The following is a 21,138-nucleotide window of genomic DNA, read 5'->3' as shown; positions in this document are numbered from 1 at the left end:
GTGTCCGAGATGCGAGCTTCACACTCTCCGCCCATGCCGCCACACCCGGACGCAGCGCGGTGACGAGCAGCTGCAGCCTCCACACAGGTGCCGCGTTTATGAGTCAGGGGTTTCGAGATGATGCTCCGAACCACTGGCTGCAGAGAAGTCAGCTGTGCTCACAGATCCCAACCGTGTCTTTGTCGCCACGTTGAGGAGCGCGCAGTCGCTGTGGCGGCGTGATCAAAAACGCAACATAGCCCATGCTGCTTCCTCCTCTTAGTTGCAGGAGGATGCAAACCAGGATGCAAAATGAATTGTTTTTCAAGTAAAGTGTAATTTGGATGATCCCAGATGGTAGTTGATTGTTTTTTGAAAGGTGTTTGAACGGTCAGATACGCTCCCGTTGCAGCTTGCCAACAGGCCTGCGCTCGCCCCGGTGAACATTCAACGCTGTCGGTGAGTTTGAGCTAAATTGGAAAAACCATCGACCGTTGATTGTACCCCGTGGCCGGCATTTTATCACTTAGCATCTCCAGGAAGAGGCGAGACTCCTGCAGAAACAGGAGGGACGGTTACACGGCCGCACAGAGGCGGTTGTGTTTGGTACCGCGGATAAACAAAAGTACCTCCATCTCTCAAAGCCGCAGCAAAGGTCACAATCAACATTCATTGCTGTCGGTGGGTTTAACTGTATGGAAGAGCTCACTGAACGATGAATGCAACTGTGTCCCAGATTTCATCGCAACATCAAGCAGAAGAGCATCCCATTATGCTGATGATGTCATTATTTATTTCCCTGCCCGCGGCCCCCGCCGGCAGCAGCGGCGAGGATTGACGGGCAGCTCAGATTGCATCTTGATCACGCCGGCGAAGGGGCGAAAGAGTCGGGAGTCTGGCTGCAGCGGCGGAGGAAGAAGAGATGGAAGTGATTGTAGGAAGAAAATGACCTTTAAAGAAATGTATGCAGAGTGTGTGCATGCGGCTCCTAGGGTCTGTGATAAATGATTTAGTTATTGTATAAAAAAAAACAACCAACCCGAAATCTGTTCTGTATCAGCAGATTCCAACATATTAAGTGACCTTTTTGGTTTAAAGAAAAAAAAAACAACTATCTTTAACAGGCTGATAAATGTGTTTTTCAAAGATGAAACCACCCGCTACAATCTAAATATTTCAGAGTCTATGTTTAAATATTAAACTCTCTTTAGGGGAATCTGCTTCCTGAATATGTCAAACCTTGTTATTGAAGTTAGCTGGGTAGTTTTAATAAACCTGTTCCATGTTGCGATTTTTTTTTTTATCTTATTCATCATCTGCTGGATCTTGTTTGGTAAAAGAATTAAAACATTACAAAAACCTAATGCTTTTTTAAATGTAGTATTTGTCCATAAGAAGTTGCATGTTTATAATTGCAACCTATATATTATTTAACTGCATTATAAAGTACACTGTAAAGATAAATAAAAATACACAACTCTCACAATGTTTTGGCTAATGAAATTGCTAATACTTTAGTTTTTAATGCAGAGAATTATTAAAAATTTGAATGAACACACATTGACAGGCTAATTTTTAAAGAATTGACAAACCCCAGACGTTTACAGGAATCTGCTTATCAGTTCTGAGAACTGCACAAATGAGTCATCATTAATGTTTAACCCATTTATTTATATTCATGCACCTCAGTTCCAGTTGGCTTATTAAACACAAATGGTTATGAAATGGTTTAAATCTGCAGCCTTTAGGGAAACGCCTCACTATAATTCAATAAAAAGCAAGGTGACATGAAAAGGCCTGACCAGAGAGGGTGGAAAAAGAATTGATGCAACAGGAAACCCCCAGTTCACTTGACCGTAGTTTCACATCATTTTAAATGATTTCTTGTTCTGAAACGCTCCTAGTCAAGTAATAATAGTCCCTTCTCATGATGTGAATTGTACAAAACCACACTGATGGTTGCGAGTTGCAGAGAAACTGAGTCATTTTTACTGTAAACCAAGCAGCCAAACTTGACGTCACGGCGGAGGAATTTAAACAAGCTCACAGGTGCATGAATGAATTTAAATACACTTAGCAGCACAAACAACCACAGTAAAAGACTTAAAAAATCGGGCATGAAAATAAATAGACTGAAGGTACAGAATAATACCTATTTTGTCCGCCAGGGGGACCAGTAACGACTAATGGCCAGGAGCCAGAGATCAGGTTCACCATCGGTTGGTTTAATATTTACGTCTGTGTAGATTGAAACGATGGGTCACAAACGTACATGTAAACCAAACACTGACATGCATGATAACCAATCATTCAAGAATTCAAAAGCCTTTTTTTTTTTTTTTTTTTTAAAAAGGAAACCATTCATGGTTTTGTATGATTTATCTCATTTTTGGTGCAGCAGAAACAAATGAACATTCAAAAGATAGCAGTCTAGTTTTTAAACCTCACTGGCCTGGAGATTAACATGTAAACCCTAATATCCCATCATGACACAAGAACACCTTCAAATAGTAAGTCTTCTACCAGAATCTCGACAGAGACAAAAAAAATGAGTGGTTTAACCTGGTATTTTAAGCGCTAACCTATTTAACAACAATAAAATGTCAAAAATGAAACAAAAAATACTACATATGTGACATGTGAGACAGAAGACAGGAGAAAGATGGAGCTACCTTTCAAAATATAGCGTTACAGGAAACGGCTGAGAACCGGCTAAACATGATAAAAGCAGTTTATACATTGTTTTTTTTTATTGCTTTCCTAAAAAAATGAGCCTTTTCTTCTGCTCCATTTGTGATATTTGTCAGATTTTCAGTGACCAACGTCTGCTAAAAAGCTTCACCACTAATGTTTCACAGTTAAAACATAATCAAATGACTATCAAGTGCTTTATGTGCAATGTGACACCATTTAATTCCACCATGCTGCGATTCGTTTGAAAAACTCATTAGTACTACAGCAGTGATGAAGAAACATGTCCTACTGGGAGGAAAATAACACTGGTGTGCTAATTTGTCAGGACTTCTGACAGCCCTGCAGACATACAGTTTGGATTCCTGCAACATTTTTCTGCTCATTCCGCAAATTTCAGTCTTAATTCATCGGCCCCTCATGAACACTCTTTCAAATGCCTTTATATCTAAAAACAACTTAACGGGGACGCGTGGTGTAAAAATGTGTTAAAATAATTCATTATCAATCATCAATTATTCCTGAAGACAACATCAGAAGTTAATTTGCAAGCTACAGACCTTTTTAATCTTGTGAAGCCGAGTGAAAATAATTAGCAACAGCGTGTTTAACACATGCACAGGGAACATTAGAAATACAGCAGTTCTTTCATCAACACTATTTAAATGTGGACTTCTCTGCAAAAATGAGAAAATTGATTTTTTACATTGGAAATCTTCGCAGCTGAGGGCAGAAGTCTGTCCTTCATAGCTAATGGTTGAAGCGGAATAACAGGAAAACCAAGCTGAAGGAATCCTGATATAGTGAAAGTATTGAGAGCAGAAGGCCTGAAATGAAGAAAACCAGGGATTTTGCTGTCCTGCTACTGTCTGATGTCTACCGGCCTGAGCTGCCTCTCACCCTCGGCCAAAAAGATGTGCATGGCCCGGTAGAGCAGATGGATGCCGAGCTCTCGTTTCCTGTTCAGCGGCCAGTTGGACACCACGCCGTAAAAATCGCCTCTCTTCTGATTGGTGAGCATCTTTAACCCTGGCAGAATAAAGAGGATTATCAGAATGCTGGAAAATAACCGCGTGCGTGGCAGAAACCATCCCTATGAGTAGCCAACATTTATGCGGTCAAAGTGTGGGCCTTCTCACCGATAGCCTCCACCATGCACGCCTCTCTGGTGTACGCCTCCACTGGAATCACGTTCTGGAAGCAGTGCAGAGAGATGATGCCCTGCTGGGAGTTCCACACCTGAAGGATGTGCTGCACTTTGGGGCACAATTTCTGCCACACGGAAGTAAAAGGAGCAGTTATTACAGATGTTTTAGTTCACCGAGCTGACCAGTGCCATCAGGCTGACCTTGGACATTTTGTCCCCTCGGTGGTACTCTAAAGCCTCGTACAGGTGGCTGTAGGGACGGGAGCGTTTTCCTTTGCCCACGTAAAATATGGCGTTAACAAATGTCTGGAAACACTCCTGTGGGCTCATGGTGTGGCTGCGGAACGGGAGGTTTTTGGTCACCCTGGCAAAAGAGAGAAAATACACACACATGAGGACATTTAAGGCTGAAGCAGCATTAAATAAGCTACTAAATCAAACCACACTGTACATTAGAAGACAGCGCTTCCAATTGATTGCTTCTAATTCATCGTTGAAAGGAATAAGTTGCCTCACAACTGTTTGAAAGAGAAGTCGGATGCGTCTAAAGCTTTCAGCACTCATTTTACTGCTGCTGCGAATCGTTCCGATATGGCGCATCCTGGTCTTGCTTTCAATAGTCAGCTACTGACTCACACGTCTTCAAAACCCCACCGCTCGCTTGGAGCCGCAGCCTGTCGCGCTGGTCACTATTAAAGACACACTTCAGGCTCTGACTGCAGGAAATCAACTGGCGGGGATGAAAGAGATTGTTATTTTTTAAACTCTGCTTCTTTTATGAGGAAGGAAATTGCAAGCCATTAACTCTCTCCGTCGCGTCTGGTGTTATCTCCCGAGTCTGGGAATCTGCACATGTGGCCTCACACCACACGCCTGGAGATAACGCAAAACACAAATTTACAACTGGCCTCATCTTCGTCTAACCCCTAGGAACTAGTAAACAATCACCTTGAATTAGCTCTTAAAATAATTGTTGGGGGAAAAAAGCTCTTAGCTCTTCAACATAACATGAATTTATTGGGGAATATTTTTGCCCATAACAAAAGGTGGAGGCTCTTCAACAGCACTTTATATGATGATGCTGGGCTCACAGAACTGAAAAGGCTTCTGCTTAGATCAGAATCTTACATCTGACTTTCATCTTGACACACTAGCAGGTCATTAAAAACAGGATTATTAAAAGCTGGCCTGTTCTGACCTTATCTATAGACGTGTCCCTACTCTCAGAAAACTAGACCCAAAATTATCAGTCTGCACGTGGATCCACTGACACCTGTCATTGCATCTTCTATGAAGGGTGAACACGTGTCTTTATCTGAGAGACAATGTGCGCCGGTTCCAGCTGGTTCATTCTGTCTCAGCACAACTATTGCCAGACGGTTGAGACCCGTAATGAACGTGTGAAGAGCCTGTAATCTGTGTGATTGCAGCGAGTGAAGAGACTAACCTTGGGTCAAGTAGCAAGTAGTTGAAGCAGGATTTAATGACGCCTTCCCTCCACTTCCTGTTTTGATCCGCCTGGTCGAACTGCTGGCAGAGAGCCTGCTCGTCAGCATGGCAGTGGGGCAGCTCAAAGGTCCGCAGGGCCAGACGCAACTCTGGGGTATAACCTAAATCTACAGGACAGCGGAGAGTCCCGGGGATAAAATCAGCCATGCCCAGCTAACTTTAGGATTATAATTTAAAATCACAGGTCAAGTAATTATACCATACACACCAGTTTGGGGTTGGTCGGTCTGCCTTTGTTGCCGTGGTGACTGAGAGTTTGACTCCTTCATCAGACGACACAGCCTTCGCATGTAGGTGGGTCTGGTGCGGCTGCTGATGGGGCCTGGGCTCTCGCCCAGCTCCACCAGCCTCAGTCTGAGCTCTCTGTCAGTCATCCCTGCCGTCTCGGGAAGCACAACCTCACACTTCTCTTCTTTCTTCGGCTCTGTGGGAGGTTTCTGGTTCTCCTTTCCTCCGCTCTTTTTAATGTCCGCCTGCATGGACCGCCAGTCGTAGAGGACGGTCTCATCACCGCTGGAGGTACTCATGCTGGAACTGAGCGAGGTGTTTGAGGTTGGTGGGATGTGGGTCTCGATCAGCTTGTGGCCCTGTTCCGTATCCGTGTACAGGTACTCCACCGGCTCCTCCAGATCCAGGATGTGCGGACGGCCTCCGGGGGTGTAGGACAGGTTCGCAAGGGGCTGAGGCCTACTGCAGCTCGACAGGCGGCTCATGCTGTATCTGGGGGTGCAGCCGGTGCCTGGAGTACAAGGAATGTCGGAGTTCTCACTGGATCCCCTCGGAGAAAAACAACTGGAGCTGGATGAAGCTGAAGCAGAGTCAGACTGTGACTCCTCGGAGATCCATGCGTCTTCTGAAAGGCTCTCGACGCCGTCCTTTAGTTTCTGGTTTGGTGCTGCCTCCTCTGCGCTCGTGAGATCGTCAGTCAGTAGATCCTCGTCCTCGGTAAGCGCCTGGCCTCGCATGGCCAGTATAACATCCGCAAGGTTTCTTTCGTAAGTGCTCACAGAAGAGTCCTCGTTTTTCTCCAGTACGACCGTGTCGGACAAAGTCTGCGTTTCAACAGAATCACTCGTGCTCTTAGAGAGAATGAGTGTGTCAGCCTGGCTGTTGCCAACACTGGAGCCGGGTCCAAGGGTGCTGGGCTTCGTGTCCTGCCAATCGGCACTCAAAGAGTCTTCTGTAGTGTCTGAAAGGCCGGCTATATAACATGGTGCACGTGGTGAGCTGTACAAATCTTCTGTGCTCTGCGCCCGGGGCGTCTGGCGCCGTGTTCGGACCGGTGTCGGGAGGGAGTCATCAAAGAGAGAGGACGTAAAGAGCAGGCTCTCGGGGGTTTTGCTTTTTCTCAGTGAGTAGCGAGTCATCCTGGAACGGGTCCGGCCTGTTACAAACGGGCTGTGGGTGAGTGTGAGGTCAAAGTTGTCCTCAGCTGCACCATTTCCTGGTTGATCGATCCCACTCTCCATGGAAGTTGTGCATGTTTTATCTTCATTGCTGTCACGGGGCTTCTTTCCAGGTGAATCAAACGCATCTCCAACATCTGTTAAAGGTTCTGTGTTTTTTTCATCCTGAGCTTCTGTTTGGACATCTGAACGACTGCATTGTTGCTCTGACTGTGATGAAATCTTAGTATTTCTGTCAGGCTCAGCTCCAGCAGAGCTCTCCTCTCCGTCAGAAACTAAACAACCTCTGGGATGCACGGAAGCATCCAGAGCACTGGTATAATGGTCACTATCACAGCTACTGTAATGGCTACTCCCAGTACCAGAGCTACTGCTGCCAACAGGTGGAGAAGCAACTTTTTTTGAAGCCGCATCCTTTGCAGGGTCGGTGTCCTTTTCTCTATCACTCTCCTCCAAAGGGAAGCGGCTCATGACCGTTTTCTCCATGTCTTCTTCCGTGCTCTCGCTGCTCTCCCTGAAAAAGACGTACACGTGATCCGGCGACGTGACGTCGATGCCCTGCTGGGGGAGAACAGTGGCCATGCGTTCTGTATCCAGGAAGTCGGAATACTCAGACAGATCGAAGCCTGGACATCTGCCATCAGGCTGCACTCCAGGAGCTTCGGGACTAAAAACAGGGAAATACTCATCTACATCTCTGAAGCTAACGCTCTTGTGACCTATTTGCCTCCTGTGAAATGCAGGAAGAGTGTCTCTTCGGGAGGGAGAGTCTTTGCCATCTGAAGAAGCAGAACACTGTTTTGCTTTTACTGCGGTTGTCTCAACATTCGTATCCAACTGATGTTCTTTAATAACCTGCAGCGGCGCTACGGATCCAGCTGCAGACACACGTGTGCTTGACAGTATGGAGGGACAATCGGGTCTCCAGGCTGAGCTGGAACAGTTCAGGTGGCATGCCTTTGTCTCAATATCAGAGACTACTCTGCAACCTGGCCTTCCGTTCATGTGAGATATGGCGAGCAATGACGATCGCCTCGTGCTGCTCAGCACGGCCTCACCAAAGTCACTCATGATAGAGGAGTTGGAAATATAGCTGTGATCCGATTCAGGGTAGCCGGATGTGTCCGTCTGGTCCGAATACAAAGCTGTGGACCAAAAAAAGGTCAATTATTTAACATAGCCATATTGTCTGCACATGCTGCCCCACTCCATAGTGTCACCTTCTTGCCTTGTGCTCCTGTGATGTTAAATCTAGACATTGACTCATACAGGCATAATTTAAACTTCATTCCCAAAAGGGTAAACAACAAACTAATGTATGAACCTGTACTGTACTGTTTCATGAAGATATGTCAAAAAGAGGTTTTCTTACAGTACTGAAACTGAGGAAAGTCATCATCATTTTTGTCTGCTGAGCTGCCCTGATATTCCTGGAGGAGCAGGGCACATTTCCTATTCTCCTGTTGCTCTGCAAGCTGCCTTGGTGTATTCCCATCCTATAGAGGGGGACGAATATCATGAAAATTAAAAATAACGTAACCACCAAGGTTTTGTTGCAGGCATAACGATAACTTACATTATCTTTGATTTTTGGGTTGCCGCCATTCGTCAAGAGCAGCTTAAGGTTTTGATAACATCCCCAAACTGCAGCAATATGAAGTGGCGTCAGTCCTTCTGATGACCTGGCAGAATTACAGCAAAACATTAAAAACATGGTCAAACTTCGAGGTGAATTGCTCATGCTGTTGGTGAAACTAATCACAAATGATATCAGTGATTGTGCAGCTCGGTAGTTGCGAGGTAAAGCATCTCCTGTGGCTGCATGGTGACTCCCTGTGCTGTCAGTCTTACTTGACGTTGGGGTCGGCTCCATGCTGCAGCAGCAGCTTCAAGCAGCGTGTGTTTCTCTCGGTCTCTCTGCCCACAGCCAGGTGTATTGCTGCCGCCCCTTTGATGCCCACCAGGTCCGGGCATGCACCTTGTGAAAGCAGCAGCTGCACAGATCTGTCAAGGAATGTCAACTGTTATAAAGGGACACACTTGATGTTGACTCACATCGCATATTCCGATTGAGATGCGCTGCAGAAGCTCTTGGAAAAGGCATGTACGGGCATAGCAGGAGCAAAGATGTGTTACCTGGGATCTCCGTTCTTCACCGCTTGGCAAAGCTGACTTTCCAGCCTCGACGTCTTCTGATCCATGACCAACTTTTTCCGTCCAAGATTAGTCAATCACCATGCCTGATATCGGCCCATTCCAGAAACCGAGCAGCAAATAATGTAGAAGTTTTAATCGACGTTAGCTTGCCCAGCTAATAGACGCAAGTCCGGAACAAGTAGCCTTTTCCATAACTCGTCTTAAGGCACCTATCGATCCACTGCCGGTACTTTCTTTTTTAATTGTAAGGCTGTGTCGTTACCACACGAAACTCTTTATTCACATAATCTTAATGTGCAAAAGCACTGTGTTGAATTTCCCTCCAAACACACAAACAACCCCCTTTGTTTACAGCCAGAGGAAGTCCCGCCCCTGCGCGTCTCTGATTGGACAGTAGTTTTCTATCACCCAATCAGCTGCAATTTGACTTAACGTCGCCTAATCGTTAAAACAATTCATACCATCTTTTTCAATTTGATTGGCATAAAAAGAACTGGAAAGATCCCAACGTGGACTGTTAATAATATAATTTATCTTTAATATATATTACGAAAAGTGCGTCTTATATATAATTATATATGCATGTGTGTGTGTGTGTGTGTGTGTGTAATTACACCAGTATTTAATATAATACACACAATGTTTTTGCAACACTATAAAGCTACATTTCACAAGGTTATTCGAATACTTGTCATCTTCTTATGGAAAAAAATCCGACAGGACACAATCGAAGAATAAGAGAAATATTCCATTTTTTTCTCCAAATAATCTTAGAGAGAGCAGAGGGAGAAGAGCGAGGCGGCCAGTAGTAGAAGCTGCAGACTGGGGTGGATGGATCCCGCGTGGTTGGGCAAATTGCAGTCGTCGTAAGGCTCAATGCAAGCTGCATAAGCCAGCACATGAGCTATGTAGCTCTGCTCCTGAACTCCATGGAAAAGGTGTGACATGGGACCTTTGGCATAGATGGCTACATCATCCATGCCGTGGGTCTCCGAATCCAGAGGGACGGCAGCCTGCTGACGGTAATCCTTATCCGCTAAGGACCATCAGATAAAGCAGCATATTATTTATAGTTACGGCTTTCAGGATAAGACAAACACTTTAATTAATTCCTTGTGATGTAAAATGCCTGGAGTTATAATTTTAAAAGGAAAGACTTCATTATCAATATGTTTATGTAATGTCATGATACTGAAAAAAATACATGAAGTTATTTATTTTCCCGGAGCGGTTACCCAGTTCCGCCACAAGATGGCACCAATGCACATAAAATCAACGCAAACTCACATGAAATTGTCTCATTTACGTCTGGACGAGTTCCATTGGCGATCTGATACCCTGGTCCGTTTCCATAAACAGCAGTTGTGAAGTGCTTCTTGTCCTCAGCCAGTAAAGAAGACACGCCTGTGAATTACAAAGAAAATGTCATTCTAAGTTTACACCCCAGACACTTGACCCTGAGGATGGGATAGCCTCCCACTGGCGTCCTTACCTAAAACTGGGTTTCCTCTGGGGGAGTCTCCTCCAAATGCGAACACATGGGAGTGGTCAGCGGAGACCACAGTGAGAGTGTCCAGCTCGCTGGTAAGTTCAGCCGCTCGCCCGATCGCTTGGTCAAACTCGACGGTCTCATAGAGGGCTCTTTTGGCCTTCCCTCCATGGTGAGCGTGGTCAATTCTGCCACTTGAAGGTCAGAAGAAAGCAGATGATATGTAAGCCAAAGTAAAATGATCAACCTACCATCATCATTCAACAGCAGCATTGAAGATAATCACTGATGTTAAATGATATTGCACATAATATTGCATGAAATCCCACTTATCTTCCACAAAAAGAAAAAATCCCTTCGGGTTCTTGCTGAGAATCTGAATTGCTTTTTCCGTCATCTCTGTAAGGGAAGGATCCATTTTTGGATCGCGGTCCAGCTCGTAGCGGCAGTCTTTGGGCTCGAAGAGACCTAAAGGCGAAACATCACGGCCTGGATTTAAACACTATCAAAAATCACAGCATCACTGAGGACAAACACCTCAGACTGATAACATTTTAATTTCAAATCATCTGGCTTCACAGAAAATTATTGTTTTTTTTACCCATTAGGAAGTCTGTGTGACTGGGATTGACGCTGTCAAACTCAGACTTTTCCCAAACATATTTAACGTTCTGCAGGCCACAAACACAAAGACACAGGTTAGTGTGTTTGATGAGAGGTACATTGTAAATTATTTAATATAAGTGAATGATTTGGTTATGAGGAGAAGCCTGTGAAAGATCTAAAACCAACCGTTTTGTCCTTCACCCATTCCAAAATTAGGTTCCTCCCGTCTTCCCGGGATCCTCTGGAAGCTGGGTATTCTGGATCTTGCATGGTTTTAGGGTACATGTACTGACGGCCTCCTCCGAGGATGACCTGGACAGACACGTGTATGAGGAATTGCTTTATATTATATATTAATATTTTGCTTTACGTTGTCAGTTTCGGTAGCTGTGACATCGACTTTAGTCTAAAAAGTGAAGAGCAAATCCCTATTACATAAGTTGACAAATCGGACTGAAAGCCTCCTTCTAAAACTTGACTTTCGTCACTTCGGGACTTTGAAGCTTACGTCGATCTCTGTGTTGTAAACCAGCTGGTGGGCGATGTCGCGGCAGCCGCCTGCGACCGCTTCAGGAGAGAGGTCGGAGTCGGCATACCAGCCGCGGTTGGCGATGTGCGCGTAGCTGGCTCCAGGGGACGCGTGCTGCACTCTGGTTGTCGTGACAATCCCCACCGACTTCCCTTGAACACACAGAGCAGTTCTGTTGATATTTTACAAGCAGCCCACATTAGAACCAAATACCTCAACACTAAAACCTAAGAGAATCCAACTGCCCTCAGTGACACGGTGACACCCCAGCCGGTGTGAACCTTGACCTTACCTGCTTTCTTGGCGCGGTGCAGGACCGAGGTGACCTCGTTGCCAAAGGTAGCGTTGCAGTCGTACCTTGGAGTGGCGGCGTTGACACCCAGGGTTCCGTAGTTGGCCTTCACGCCACAAAGGTAAGCCGTGGCTGTGCCGGCGCTGTCAGGCATCTGCTTGTCCACATTGTATGTCTGTGGGAGCCAAATATGAGCAAATTAAGCAAGCTTTCCATAAAAACGTGGTTTAAATATGCATCAGTCAGCACGTGTCAGTCACCCCTGACCTTAGACAGGGCCAAGTGTGGGAAGGTATCCATAACCAGATCAGCTTCCTCACCGGTTCTTCCTCCCAACTGGCCTTTGAGCATCCGTGCAGCGGTTACTGTCGGCACTCCCATACCTGGAATCAGGCGGACACACGCTTGAACCTAAGATTACACCGACGTGAGCAGCACAAGGCCCCCATTGTGCTCCACGAGCCCTGGAGGACTTTTGCATTGACCTGTTGGATTCACTACAAATATCAAATAATCTTTCGCAACAGTTAAAAAAAAATGTATAAATATAAATTCCAGTTAACGATAATCTCACTGCCTCATGAGAAGCCGCCGCTGTCATATCGTTTCCAGGAAGAACTTTGCAGTGTGTCTCCATAGTTACGCCATCTGATTAAATATTACTCATAAATCCCTGATTATATCTGAAATATGCTGTCGTCAGCGTGCCTGTAAACAGCTGCAGACGGACTGTGACTGTAACTCCAGCGTTTAATGACTATATGGCAGGATGCATTCCAAAATGAGGAACTTGGTACCCGAATAGACTTGAATAAATTAGATGTTTATTCTCATTGTGTAACACTGTAGCGGCAGCTTCTCTTGCAGGGATGAGAAGTTTATTTTTTTGTGCTTGACTGTCCAAACCTGCTTCACTTGTCCACACAAAAGTACAGATCTGAGGGACTGAGTCACACATTTCTTACTTTGTTTATGAGCTACATAGTTTTAAGCCCGTTTCTGGCTTCCCGTCATGCGAAGAGACGGAGAGAACTAAAAAGTTATAACATCAGTCGCAGGAAGCCTGGTGCTCAGACTCACCATCTCCTATGAAGAGGATCATGTTCTTTGCCTTTTTGATGTTTGGCTGAACATTCATGGCCGTGAAAAGTGCCTGTCTGCCTTTGTTGTACCAGAAGTCGGTACGGAGCTCACGCAAGTCTCTTTCTGGAGAAGTAACATACATAGATCATAAAATGGTCATGAATTTATGAACTTTATATGGCATCATGTTATGAGAGTGTGTACAGTCCTTCATGTATTGTATAAAATATCCTTCGTGTATTAAAAAAAGAACAGAGAACTTCTTTACCTGGAGCAGAAGAAGTCCACTGAATGGAAATGAAAAGAATTAATCCAGTAACAATCATCTTCTGTTGGCTGGCCATGGTGTGTCAGTTATGGCTTCATTTAGAATAAAAAGGATTTCTGCACATGCAGGTGCTTATATAGTCGCAAGCAAGGAGCAAAGGGCACATGAAGGACGCACACACACACACACACACACACACATGCACACACAGGTGTAAGCGTATTTTACAGAGCAATACATTCATAATGCCATATGCAGCTCATGGTGTGTTAAAGCTTAATGAACCATTTATTTGAATGTGTGTGTGTGTGTGTGTGTGTGTGTGGGTGTGAGTGTGTGTGTGTGTGTGTGTTGCTTATAGATTAAGTTTACATAAACTGCTAGTTTTCTGCCATATCAACTTTGGGATCTAAGGCAATTTGTGTGAAATGTGCGTGTGAAGTCATAGGTAAATGTCATGTTTGGGTGTCTATATATGATCTTATGTATAACGTTTTTACTTACGTTTGCTAGAAACTCAGAATGGATAAAAGATTAAGTAATTTTAGTGTTAAGTTCTTTATATATCCACAATAATTAAACCTTTTTCCAACATTTCTTTTAATTGTCTGACAAAGATGGGGGTTAGGGGGTTATTAGGGTGGGGGGTGATCATGTGGTCTCACCACTAGATGCCACCAAATGGATATAAAGTTTTCTTCATTACTGTTTGTGGTTCCTCCCATTCCTCCCAGTACCTCCTGTCACTATAACCCCTCTATTATTGTTCAGACAGCACATTTCTGGCTATTTGATATGGGAGATCACAGGATAGCAGCTAACTCTGCCCACATTATGCAATGGCTGAAAAATTAGGCTAAACCACACTTAAGTATGTCAACCAGAATGACTAATAGAAATTAATGATGGGAATTTGTCACATTGAATTACGGCTACAGCGTAGCCGTCTAGCGATGCTAAACCCCCGCAGTATCCAGTAAGTCATGCAGTGAAATAAACACACACCAGAAAAGTCAGTTACCTTTAAAATCTCGTTTGAAAACACACAGTATAAAAATACACACGCAATATTTGTATATCTGCAAATTATCTACATTTACAGTCCAGTAATACAATAGAAACGTGGCGTCAGGGTTACAGTACAGCATCTTTAGGATTATTTTTAAGAGTCTCAGTTTGCAGCTTGGTATGACAGGACGGTTCATAGTCCAGGTTTGTGTAATGTTGCCATTTATTCCCTGTGAACACAGAAACTAAATCAACAGCTGCCCAGTTCAAGTGTCCACAAGCTGAGAAGATTGTGTCACATAATTAATGTGTAACATCAGAGTGTCACACGTTACAGTTATGCATTAATCAGAGTGTTGGATTTTAACATGAAAAGTAGAACTAATTAGCGAGTGCCTGCTACTCTGCACATGCTAGTCTTTATATAAATAGGTATTACATTATGGGTGCATGTGTTGGCCTGGTTATTCTGTGCATAAAGTGTCTATTGCTGCTTATTTGTGATTGTTGCTGGTGCTGATGGTCATCTCAGGACAAGCAGCAATACCAGCAGGAAAAACAGGAGGTTGGAAGGGGACTTCACGGCCGGGCTGGAGGAGTGGGTGGGGGTGCGTGGGCAAGTCCTATAGGGTTCCAAGCAGGCGGCGTACGCCATGACGTGTGCGATGTAGTTCTGCTCTTTCACCCCGTGAAACAGGTGAGCCATTGGGCCCTTGGCGTAGATGGCCACATCCTCGCCACCGTGCGTCTCAGCGTCCAGCGGGACGGCGGCTTGCTGCATGTACTCATCGTCATCTGGGCACAAACGTATAGGTGGTTTTCATAAAATATGTCGTGATATAGAAATTCAAATCCTACCCATTATTCCCTGCATTTTGGAGTCTATGAATAATTCTGACAAAGTTCCACAGCTCATATATAGCAACGCGATTTAGCATGAAGAAAATAAATTTGAGTTTATGGGTCTATAGGTATTTGTTGCCATGCTGTGCTAGTTTTCATTCTGGCCTTTGCAGTGTCATATACGTATGTCTGGACCAGAGTTTCAGAACTGAATCACTCATTTGTAATAGCATGTTTACTTTGACTCAAAGAATGTGCACCGTGAGACGCAATCAGGGGTTTTAAAAACATTAGGTGACGCCAGGCAAGTCAGAAAGACAAAATTGTGGGTTTTAAACAGCAATTCATCGGCGGGTTAGAAGTATTTCCATCCTCAAATATACACAGACGTGCAATGACTGAGGCATCGATGTGGAACAAAGAGGAGGAGGGACTGGAGGACGGCTGTCCACGAGGAAAGACAAATAGCTCTTTTCAAGTGTCTTACATGTATACAGTGGGGCCTGAGAAGAAAAGAGATCAGAGGGCAGTGAAAAGAATACCATAAACACCAGTTTCTCCTTTCCTTCCACGGGAAAAAAGCCAGGCACCAGTCAGACCACAGGATCTCCTTAAGCACGACAGCATAGATGAGCGCAGCAGCCGAAAGGCGTCGGGAGGTACTTACTATAATCGACCATTGTGATGTTCTCCCTGCTCCCGTTTACGTGGATGTAGCCCGGGCCGTTGGCATAGAGGATGCTAGTGAAAGGCATCCCGTCGTCTGCGTTCTTGGGCGCCAGGCCTAAAAGCCAAAAAGAGAGCGGGTAGGTCACTGAGGCGCCCTCACGCCGCTTCACATCTGAATATACATCCGCTTTCCATTTGGTCAAAACAGTACCAAAGATGGGGTTCCCCCGGGGCGTGTTACCGCCGAAGGTGAAGACGTGGGAGTGGTCGGCGGTGACCACGGTGAGAGTGTCTGACTCCCTGGTCAGCTGAGCGGCTCGCTGGATGGCCCTATCGAACATCACCGTTTCCGTTAACGCCAGCTTTGCTACGCTGTCGTGGTGGCCGTGATCGATTCTCCCTCGTGCAAAAGAGGAAAACAACCCAAATGAATCAGCATTCGAAAACCTTCTACAACCCCCTTTTTTCCTCATGTGGTGCTATTTGAAATAAAGATTCTATGACACTCATCTTCCACAAACAGGAAGTACCCGTTAGGATTCTTGCTGAGGATCTGAATAGCTTTCTCTGTCATCTCCACGATGGAGGGATCCCGCGTGCTGTTCCGGAACACCTCGAATTTCATGTCCTTTGGCTCGAACAGACCTAGAAGCAGAGAAAAGAAAATGGGAAAATCGGTACAGGCCTTTCTGAAGAATCGACTCTGGCACCATATGGCGGTAATGATGAAGTAGATGTACGCTGACAGGCCGAGAGTACAAACAGAAATGAGGAGCAAAGGCAAAGCGGGGAAGTCAAACCGCTGTAAAGTATATACCTACCAGCGTATCCAGGCAACGTTCTAATCAAAGCTTCCACTCACTCACAGTCATTTCTAGTTGGTTGACCCCCGAACATTGAAATATAAGGAAATCTTACACTGTAGCCCGTCAAAAGGCGGGCTCTGTTTTAGCTATGCAGAATTAAAAAAAGAAAAGAAAAAGATAACAGTCCGATCACATTGCCCTTATTGCCTCGGCAACATGCCCTTTGGCTTTTGTGACTCTATTAGGGTAATAATATCAGCTAACTGTGGATTTACAGTCCACTGGCATGACTACGATGTAGCATTGTAAAGATAAAATCCGTCTTCCCGAAATCTGTCTTTTCGTAGTTTTATGGCCTAAACAATGTAAAGAAAGCCAATATTGTGCCTGTACGTGTGTCGTGAGTGTGATATCCTGGTATATGTTGGGTGTTTCAGTGCGGTCTGTCCACAGCATCAGTGCATGTGATTTATGAACCACAGTGAGTGTCTCCTTATCGGCTTCACCTCAGATCTCTGGTGACACGTCTTTACCCACCCATGAGCCGGTCAGTTGTTTTGATGTTTATCTCATCGAACTCCCTCTTGTTCCAAACGTAGCGCGACCTCTTGTTCTGGAGCACGAGCGAGACGGACGTATAGAAGTCACTTTTTAAACGATTTGAACTGAGGCGTGGGCGTTGCGTTCGTACCGGCTCGGCATTCAGCCACACATCGATCAGGTTCCTTTTGTCGTTGCGGTCCCCCTTACGAGAGTTGGACGTCGGGTATTCAGGGTCCAGGGTTCCTCTTGGCGTCATGTACATCCTGCCTCCCCCCAGGATCACCTTAGTGGGCCAACAGACATTTATGTCATCACAAAAACTGATGTTTGAGCCTCTTAATTAATTTAGTATGACTAAGATAGTAATTTAATTTTGTGTAGCAAAAGCCGGTTTTACACACATCAATGTCAACATTGGTGACCAGCTGGGCTGCGATGTCCACGCATCCCTGTTCGATGGCGCTTTCTGGGAGATCTGAGTCACTGTACCAGGAGCGGCTGACGGAGTGGGCATAAGAGGCGGCTGGAGAGGCATGCTGGACACGAGTGGTGGTCACAATCCCCACTGATTTACCTCGAGAGCAAAGAATCACAACCAAAACCATGACCAGGCCATTCTTTTTAATAAACCATCATCTTCTCAGGATTAGGGATGCAAACCAGAAAGATCACGGCCGTAATTAACAAAACTTGATCGTGCAAGTGGTGCATGATTTTATATGATCATAATGCGATTGAACATTGAACTGAGCCCCGTGTAGTAGGCGAGGCTATGCTTATCAGAATATTGTTTTAAGTGGATTGAGATAAGAGAGCAATTAAAATGATCTGATCTTTATATTACCCTGCGCATCTAATACCTGGCTAAATCGTTACCTTGTGCTTTAGCACGCCGCAGCACCGAATAGACCTCGTTACCGAATGTGGTGTTACACTCGTAGGCCACTGCGTTGGCGTTGAGCCCGAGGGTCTTGGCGTTGGCCTTCACCCCACAGTGGTAGGCTGTGGCCGTGCTCGCGCTGTCTGCTACCTGCTTGTCCACACTGTAGGTCTGAGGGGTAGAAAAGGGTGAGACGTATAGGTCACTCGTATCAACGTTGTGCTTATGAAGGGATTGTCAATCGAAGTGGAGTATTTTCAGTTAAACTGCAGTGAAACATGGAGGACTAGCTAAACATGCTAAACAGCATGATTGGGCTTAATTAAGTGCATCTTTGTCTAAGTGCTGCTCTCGCACTCAGATAAACATGTCAAGAGTCCTCACTTTGACATGATTTCACAGTTATGTCTTGGATCAATGTTGATAATATATTACTGCACACGTTCACGCACGCGCGTGTGTGTGGGTGGGTGGAGGCACAGCAATGCGGGGGTCATACAGTTCATGCAACATAATAGAACTAGCATTTCTGACACTTTCACCACTCATATCAGGGAAGAAACTCCTCTCCCCCCTTAGTTGCACTTTTTTTTTGCCAAAGAAAGTAAATAGCAATAATCAACACAGAATATCTCAGACTGATCAAGTCATTCCCTGTTGGCCATAATCATCTGAATTCCTTGGTGCTGTCTAAGAGGGTGTGGGTGAAGAGCAACAACATGATTGTCTTTTCACCTTTGACAAGGCCACATATGGGAAGGTATCCATGGCCAGCATGGTCTCCTCCCCTGATCCACCCTCCATCTGACCACGCAGGATCCGTGCTGCCGACACCGTGGACACACCCATCCCTGGGAGACAATGATTGATAGGCAAAGGTTCAATCCTGTGGCCTGTACGTGCACATAGGTACATAGTTTTGTCTCCTGTATGTATTCTATTCATTCTATTCGTGGTATTTTGTTAATTATTTTTCACCAAAAAATGCTCTTAATGCAGGATATTTTGCTGTTATGATGCCATTTTATTGTCATACTCAAATGTTTTAGAAATATTGGCTTTGAAAGCCAGAACTATAAATTTCAACCTGAGAAGAAAAAATAATAACGCAAACATAGACAGTGTAAACAAAGTCTAAGCAGTTTCCCAAAGGAAGAAGGACCTCCTCTGACTTTTCCAGTCTTGTGTCATACGATATTGGCATATTACGTTTCATACAAAAGCAATAGTAGCTCCCAGTCAAACCGCGATATCTGCGTCTGTAAATCACTTTTACGATGTCTAACTCATCGTTCTTCGCAGGCATTTTGCTGAAATTACAGGAAATGAACTCGACCACCCAGAAATGTGGCTCGCGGGATTTGATCTAAAGCAGATATCCTGGGAGCTAACGGGGGAAAATGTGGCTAAATCTATAGGCCTTTAACCCCCCCCCTTCCCCAGGAGCCAGGAGTAAATCAGGCAGAGGCCCTGTGCTAACATGAATGATTACCCTTAAAGCATGGAGTAATGTTTTCACCAGTACCCCTTATTTTAGTGCAAGCAGTGCTGGTTGAGATCTGCAGGCAGCCAGGAAGGGGAGGGTATGCAATATTATGAAATATCAGCTTTGGCAAGGAAAAAAAAAAGCTCTTATTAACGCTCAAGCTGTCACCCTTTAGTTATTTTAGAGAACGATAGTGGTGTAGCCGTAGAGGACAATGAGCTGCCGCCTTAAAGATTAGGACAACAAGTCAGGCATGTCTTGGTCTGTTGGTCTCTGGCAGACTGTATTCACGTTGTGCTTTTAGTGATTAACCTGCACAGAATTCATCATCAGACATTTGGTCATCTCTCTTTTGGATTTACACTCTGACTCATTTTCGAGCTCCACCAATAACTGTAAGAACGATTCAGCTCGGCAGCTTCTCAATGTTGTGTTACATGCATATAAAGAAGTTCCTGGCTTGTAATTAATATGCATGTGATGCTGTGAGCTTAAAATGGCTACTTTTAGGATGCTGGTCAAAAAATAAATTACATAATCCAGAAAAGAAACTTAAAAAAAAGCAGAAAACACTGTCACATTGTCTCCATTGTCATAATGATGATTCATGAAGGGCTCTTGACAGGTGTTTGCTTGTCAAGCTCAAGCATGCGGATTATCAGCGCCTACAAATCTAGTCGAAAAGGATTCTCCGCTCAGCAAAGCTAACGAACACAGTTGAGCCTTGTCTGGTGTTGTTTTTACAGCATTGGTCTGTCTGTATTTGCTCTGTAACGACACCGTGACCTACCATCGCCGAGGAAGAGAATGAGGTTCCTGGCCTGGTGGTCCCGGGGGCGGAGCCTCAGCGCAGCGCCTAGGGTCGCCCTAGCCTGAGCATCCCAGTACGCCGGCTCCTTCTCCAGTTCGTGCAGCGTTGCTTTGTGGAAACAGAGGCAAAATACACCATGAATGATGAGCAGACCAAAGTTTCACCAGCTGGCCAATCAGAACGCACGATGCTGGAGGAGCATTCGATCAGATCTTTGCGAGGTCACCTTTTCAGATGCTTTGAATAATATTTTGCCTTTGATTGGAGCACGTTCTCAACAGCCAAGACATTCCTCTTTCCACACCAAAATATCATCAGCAAGACAAATACTCCATCCCACAACTGCCCCAAAGCAAAGAGTTTGTGCTTGGGAGTTCAATTTTGTCATGCACAGTGTGTCCCTACACATTCATCTTCTACCTGGGATGGAGGTTAACCGCTCCAGTGTCCACTTTTCCACCCACAAAATGTTTCTAATAATTGCAGCAGCAGCAGTAGGCGGCCATAATAACCCCGCTGTTTCCTCACCTTGGCTCTCTGCTGCGGCCCGGCCCGCGGCAAACAGCATGGGGCCCAGAAGGACAAGCAGGAAACGCGGGACCCCGCAGCACGGCGCGAGCATCTCTAATCCGAGTGACCTGGAGGCTGGGGAGGAGGGAACGCAGAGGTTCAGGCAGCAAGCGAGTGACTGCTGAGACCTCCGGCCCTGCCTTTTTAAAGCCCCACTGGGTGTGTAGTAAGGAAGGGCCCACATCAGCTCATAGGCTGAGAGCCACAAAAGAGGGAAGAGAGAGAGAGAAAGAGAGAGACAGAGAGAGAGAGAGAGAGAGCTCTGGATTCCTGAAAATGCACAGAACCACCAGCTTTTATTCCTTTAAATGTTGCTTTAATTGCTTTCTTCGTCATTTTTCCTCACATCCAGATGTAGTGAATGTG

The 21,138-nt window shown here is 45.2% G+C and overlaps 3 protein-coding genes and 2 non-coding genes across 6 annotated transcripts; 2 read left to right on the top strand and 3 right to left on the bottom strand.

The window, feature by feature from the left end:
* Positions 1-408: 408 nt before the first annotated feature.
* On the top strand, positions 409-491 carry mir181a-1 (microRNA mir-181a-1). Its single transcript, NR_105338.1, has one exon. It is a non-coding gene; the product is annotated as a microRNA mir-181a-1 (primary transcript).
* Positions 492-630: 139 nt separating this feature from the next.
* mir181b (microRNA mir-181b) lies at positions 631-717 on the top strand. Its single transcript, NR_105337.1, has one exon. It is a non-coding gene; the product is annotated as a microRNA mir-181b (primary transcript).
* A 1,627-nt stretch (positions 718-2,344) lies between these two features.
* LOC101065376 (uncharacterized) lies at positions 2,345-9,261 on the bottom strand. The gene is made up of 9 exons (XM_011614982.2): positions 8,869-9,261; positions 8,584-8,736; positions 8,309-8,414; positions 8,105-8,228; positions 5,535-7,877; positions 5,265-5,433; positions 4,019-4,181; positions 3,810-3,942; positions 2,345-3,699 (listed from the first exon to the last, which is right to left on the bottom strand). Exons 1-9 carry the CDS (start codon positions 8,931-8,933, stop codon positions 3,533-3,535), a joined length of 3,423 nt encoding a protein of 1,140 aa, XP_011613284.2. The 5' UTR covers positions 8,934-9,261; the 3' UTR covers positions 2,345-3,532.
* Positions 9,262-9,406: 145 nt separating this feature from the next.
* On the bottom strand, positions 9,407-13,285 carry LOC101061215 (alkaline phosphatase-like). The gene is made up of 11 exons (XM_029828191.1): positions 13,157-13,285; positions 12,886-13,011; positions 12,073-12,188; positions 11,806-11,980; positions 11,493-11,665; positions 11,171-11,296; positions 10,980-11,049; positions 10,712-10,846; positions 10,382-10,573; positions 10,177-10,293; positions 9,407-9,925 (listed from the first exon to the last, which is right to left on the bottom strand). The coding sequence occupies exons 1-11, from the start codon at positions 13,230-13,232 to the stop codon at positions 9,660-9,662; spliced, it is 1,572 nt and encodes a 523-aa protein (XP_029684051.1). The 5' UTR covers positions 13,233-13,285; the 3' UTR covers positions 9,407-9,659.
* An 882-nt stretch (positions 13,286-14,167) lies between these two features.
* On the bottom strand, positions 14,168-20,931 carry alpi.1 (alkaline phosphatase, intestinal, tandem duplicate 1). Of its 2 annotated transcripts, none has more exons than XM_029828893.1 (11): positions 20,731-20,931; positions 20,182-20,310; positions 18,641-18,798; positions 17,902-18,076; positions 17,427-17,599; positions 17,174-17,308; positions 17,020-17,095; positions 16,187-16,321; positions 15,888-16,079; positions 15,675-15,791; positions 14,168-14,959 (listed from the first exon to the last, which is right to left on the bottom strand). In XM_029828893.1, exons 1-11 carry the CDS (start codon positions 20,822-20,824, stop codon positions 14,688-14,690), a joined length of 1,656 nt encoding a protein of 551 aa, XP_029684753.1. In that variant the 5' UTR covers positions 20,825-20,931; the 3' UTR covers positions 14,168-14,687. The 2 variants fall into 2 exon arrangements, with proteins under 2 accessions (XP_029684753.1, XP_003974346.3); XM_003974297.3 differs by having other exon boundaries at positions 18,641-18,756.
* Between the last annotated feature and the right edge of the window lie 207 nt (positions 20,932-21,138).

This window comes from Takifugu rubripes, chromosome 20 (assembly GCF_901000725.2).
Source record: "Takifugu rubripes chromosome 20, fTakRub1.2, whole genome shotgun sequence".
NCBI lineage: Eukaryota > Metazoa > Chordata > Actinopteri > Tetraodontiformes > Tetraodontidae > Takifugu > Takifugu rubripes.
Note: the sequence above shows the minus strand (reverse complement) of the source record. Positions and strands in the feature narration are given on the sequence as shown.

Excerpts from the sequence above, each read along its gene's own strand:
- LOC101065376 (XM_011614982.2), bottom strand. The coding sequence starts at position 8,933 with ATGGATCAGAAGACGTCGAGGCTGGAAAGTCAGCTTTGCCAAGCGGTG. Across the intron at positions 8,415-8,583 it reads GGAGCCGACCCCAACGTCAA|GTCATCAGAAGGACTGACGC; the intron begins GTAAGACTGACA and ends TAATTCTGCCAG. Across the intron at positions 5,434-5,534 it reads GACCGACCAACCCCAAACTG|ATTTAGGTTATACCCCAGAG; the intron begins GTGTGTATGGTA and ends GCTGTCCTGTAG.
- LOC101061215 (XM_029828191.1), bottom strand. The coding sequence starts at position 13,232 with ATGGCCAGCCAACAGAAGATGATTGTTACTGGATTAATTCTTTTCATT. Across the intron at positions 10,574-10,711 it reads ATTTTTTCTTTTTGTGGAAG|GTGGCAGAATTGACCACGCT; the intron begins ATAAGTGGGATT and ends TCTGACCTTCAA. Across the intron at positions 10,294-10,381 it reads CAGAGGAAACCCAGTTTTAG|GCGTGTCTTCTTTACTGGCT; the intron begins GTAAGGACGCCA and ends TGTAATTCACAG.
- alpi.1 (XM_029828893.1), bottom strand. The coding sequence starts at position 20,824 with ATGCTCGCGCCGTGCTGCGGGGTCCCGCGTTTCCTGCTTGTCCTTCTG. Across the intron at positions 17,600-17,901 it reads GCGGCGTGCTAAAGCACAAG|GTAAATCAGTGGGGATTGTG; the intron begins GTAACGATTTAG and ends TTTGCTCTCGAG. Across the intron at positions 14,960-15,674 it reads CATCACAATGGTCGATTATA|ATGACGATGAGTACATGCAG; the intron begins GTAAGTACCTCC and ends GTTTGTGCCCAG.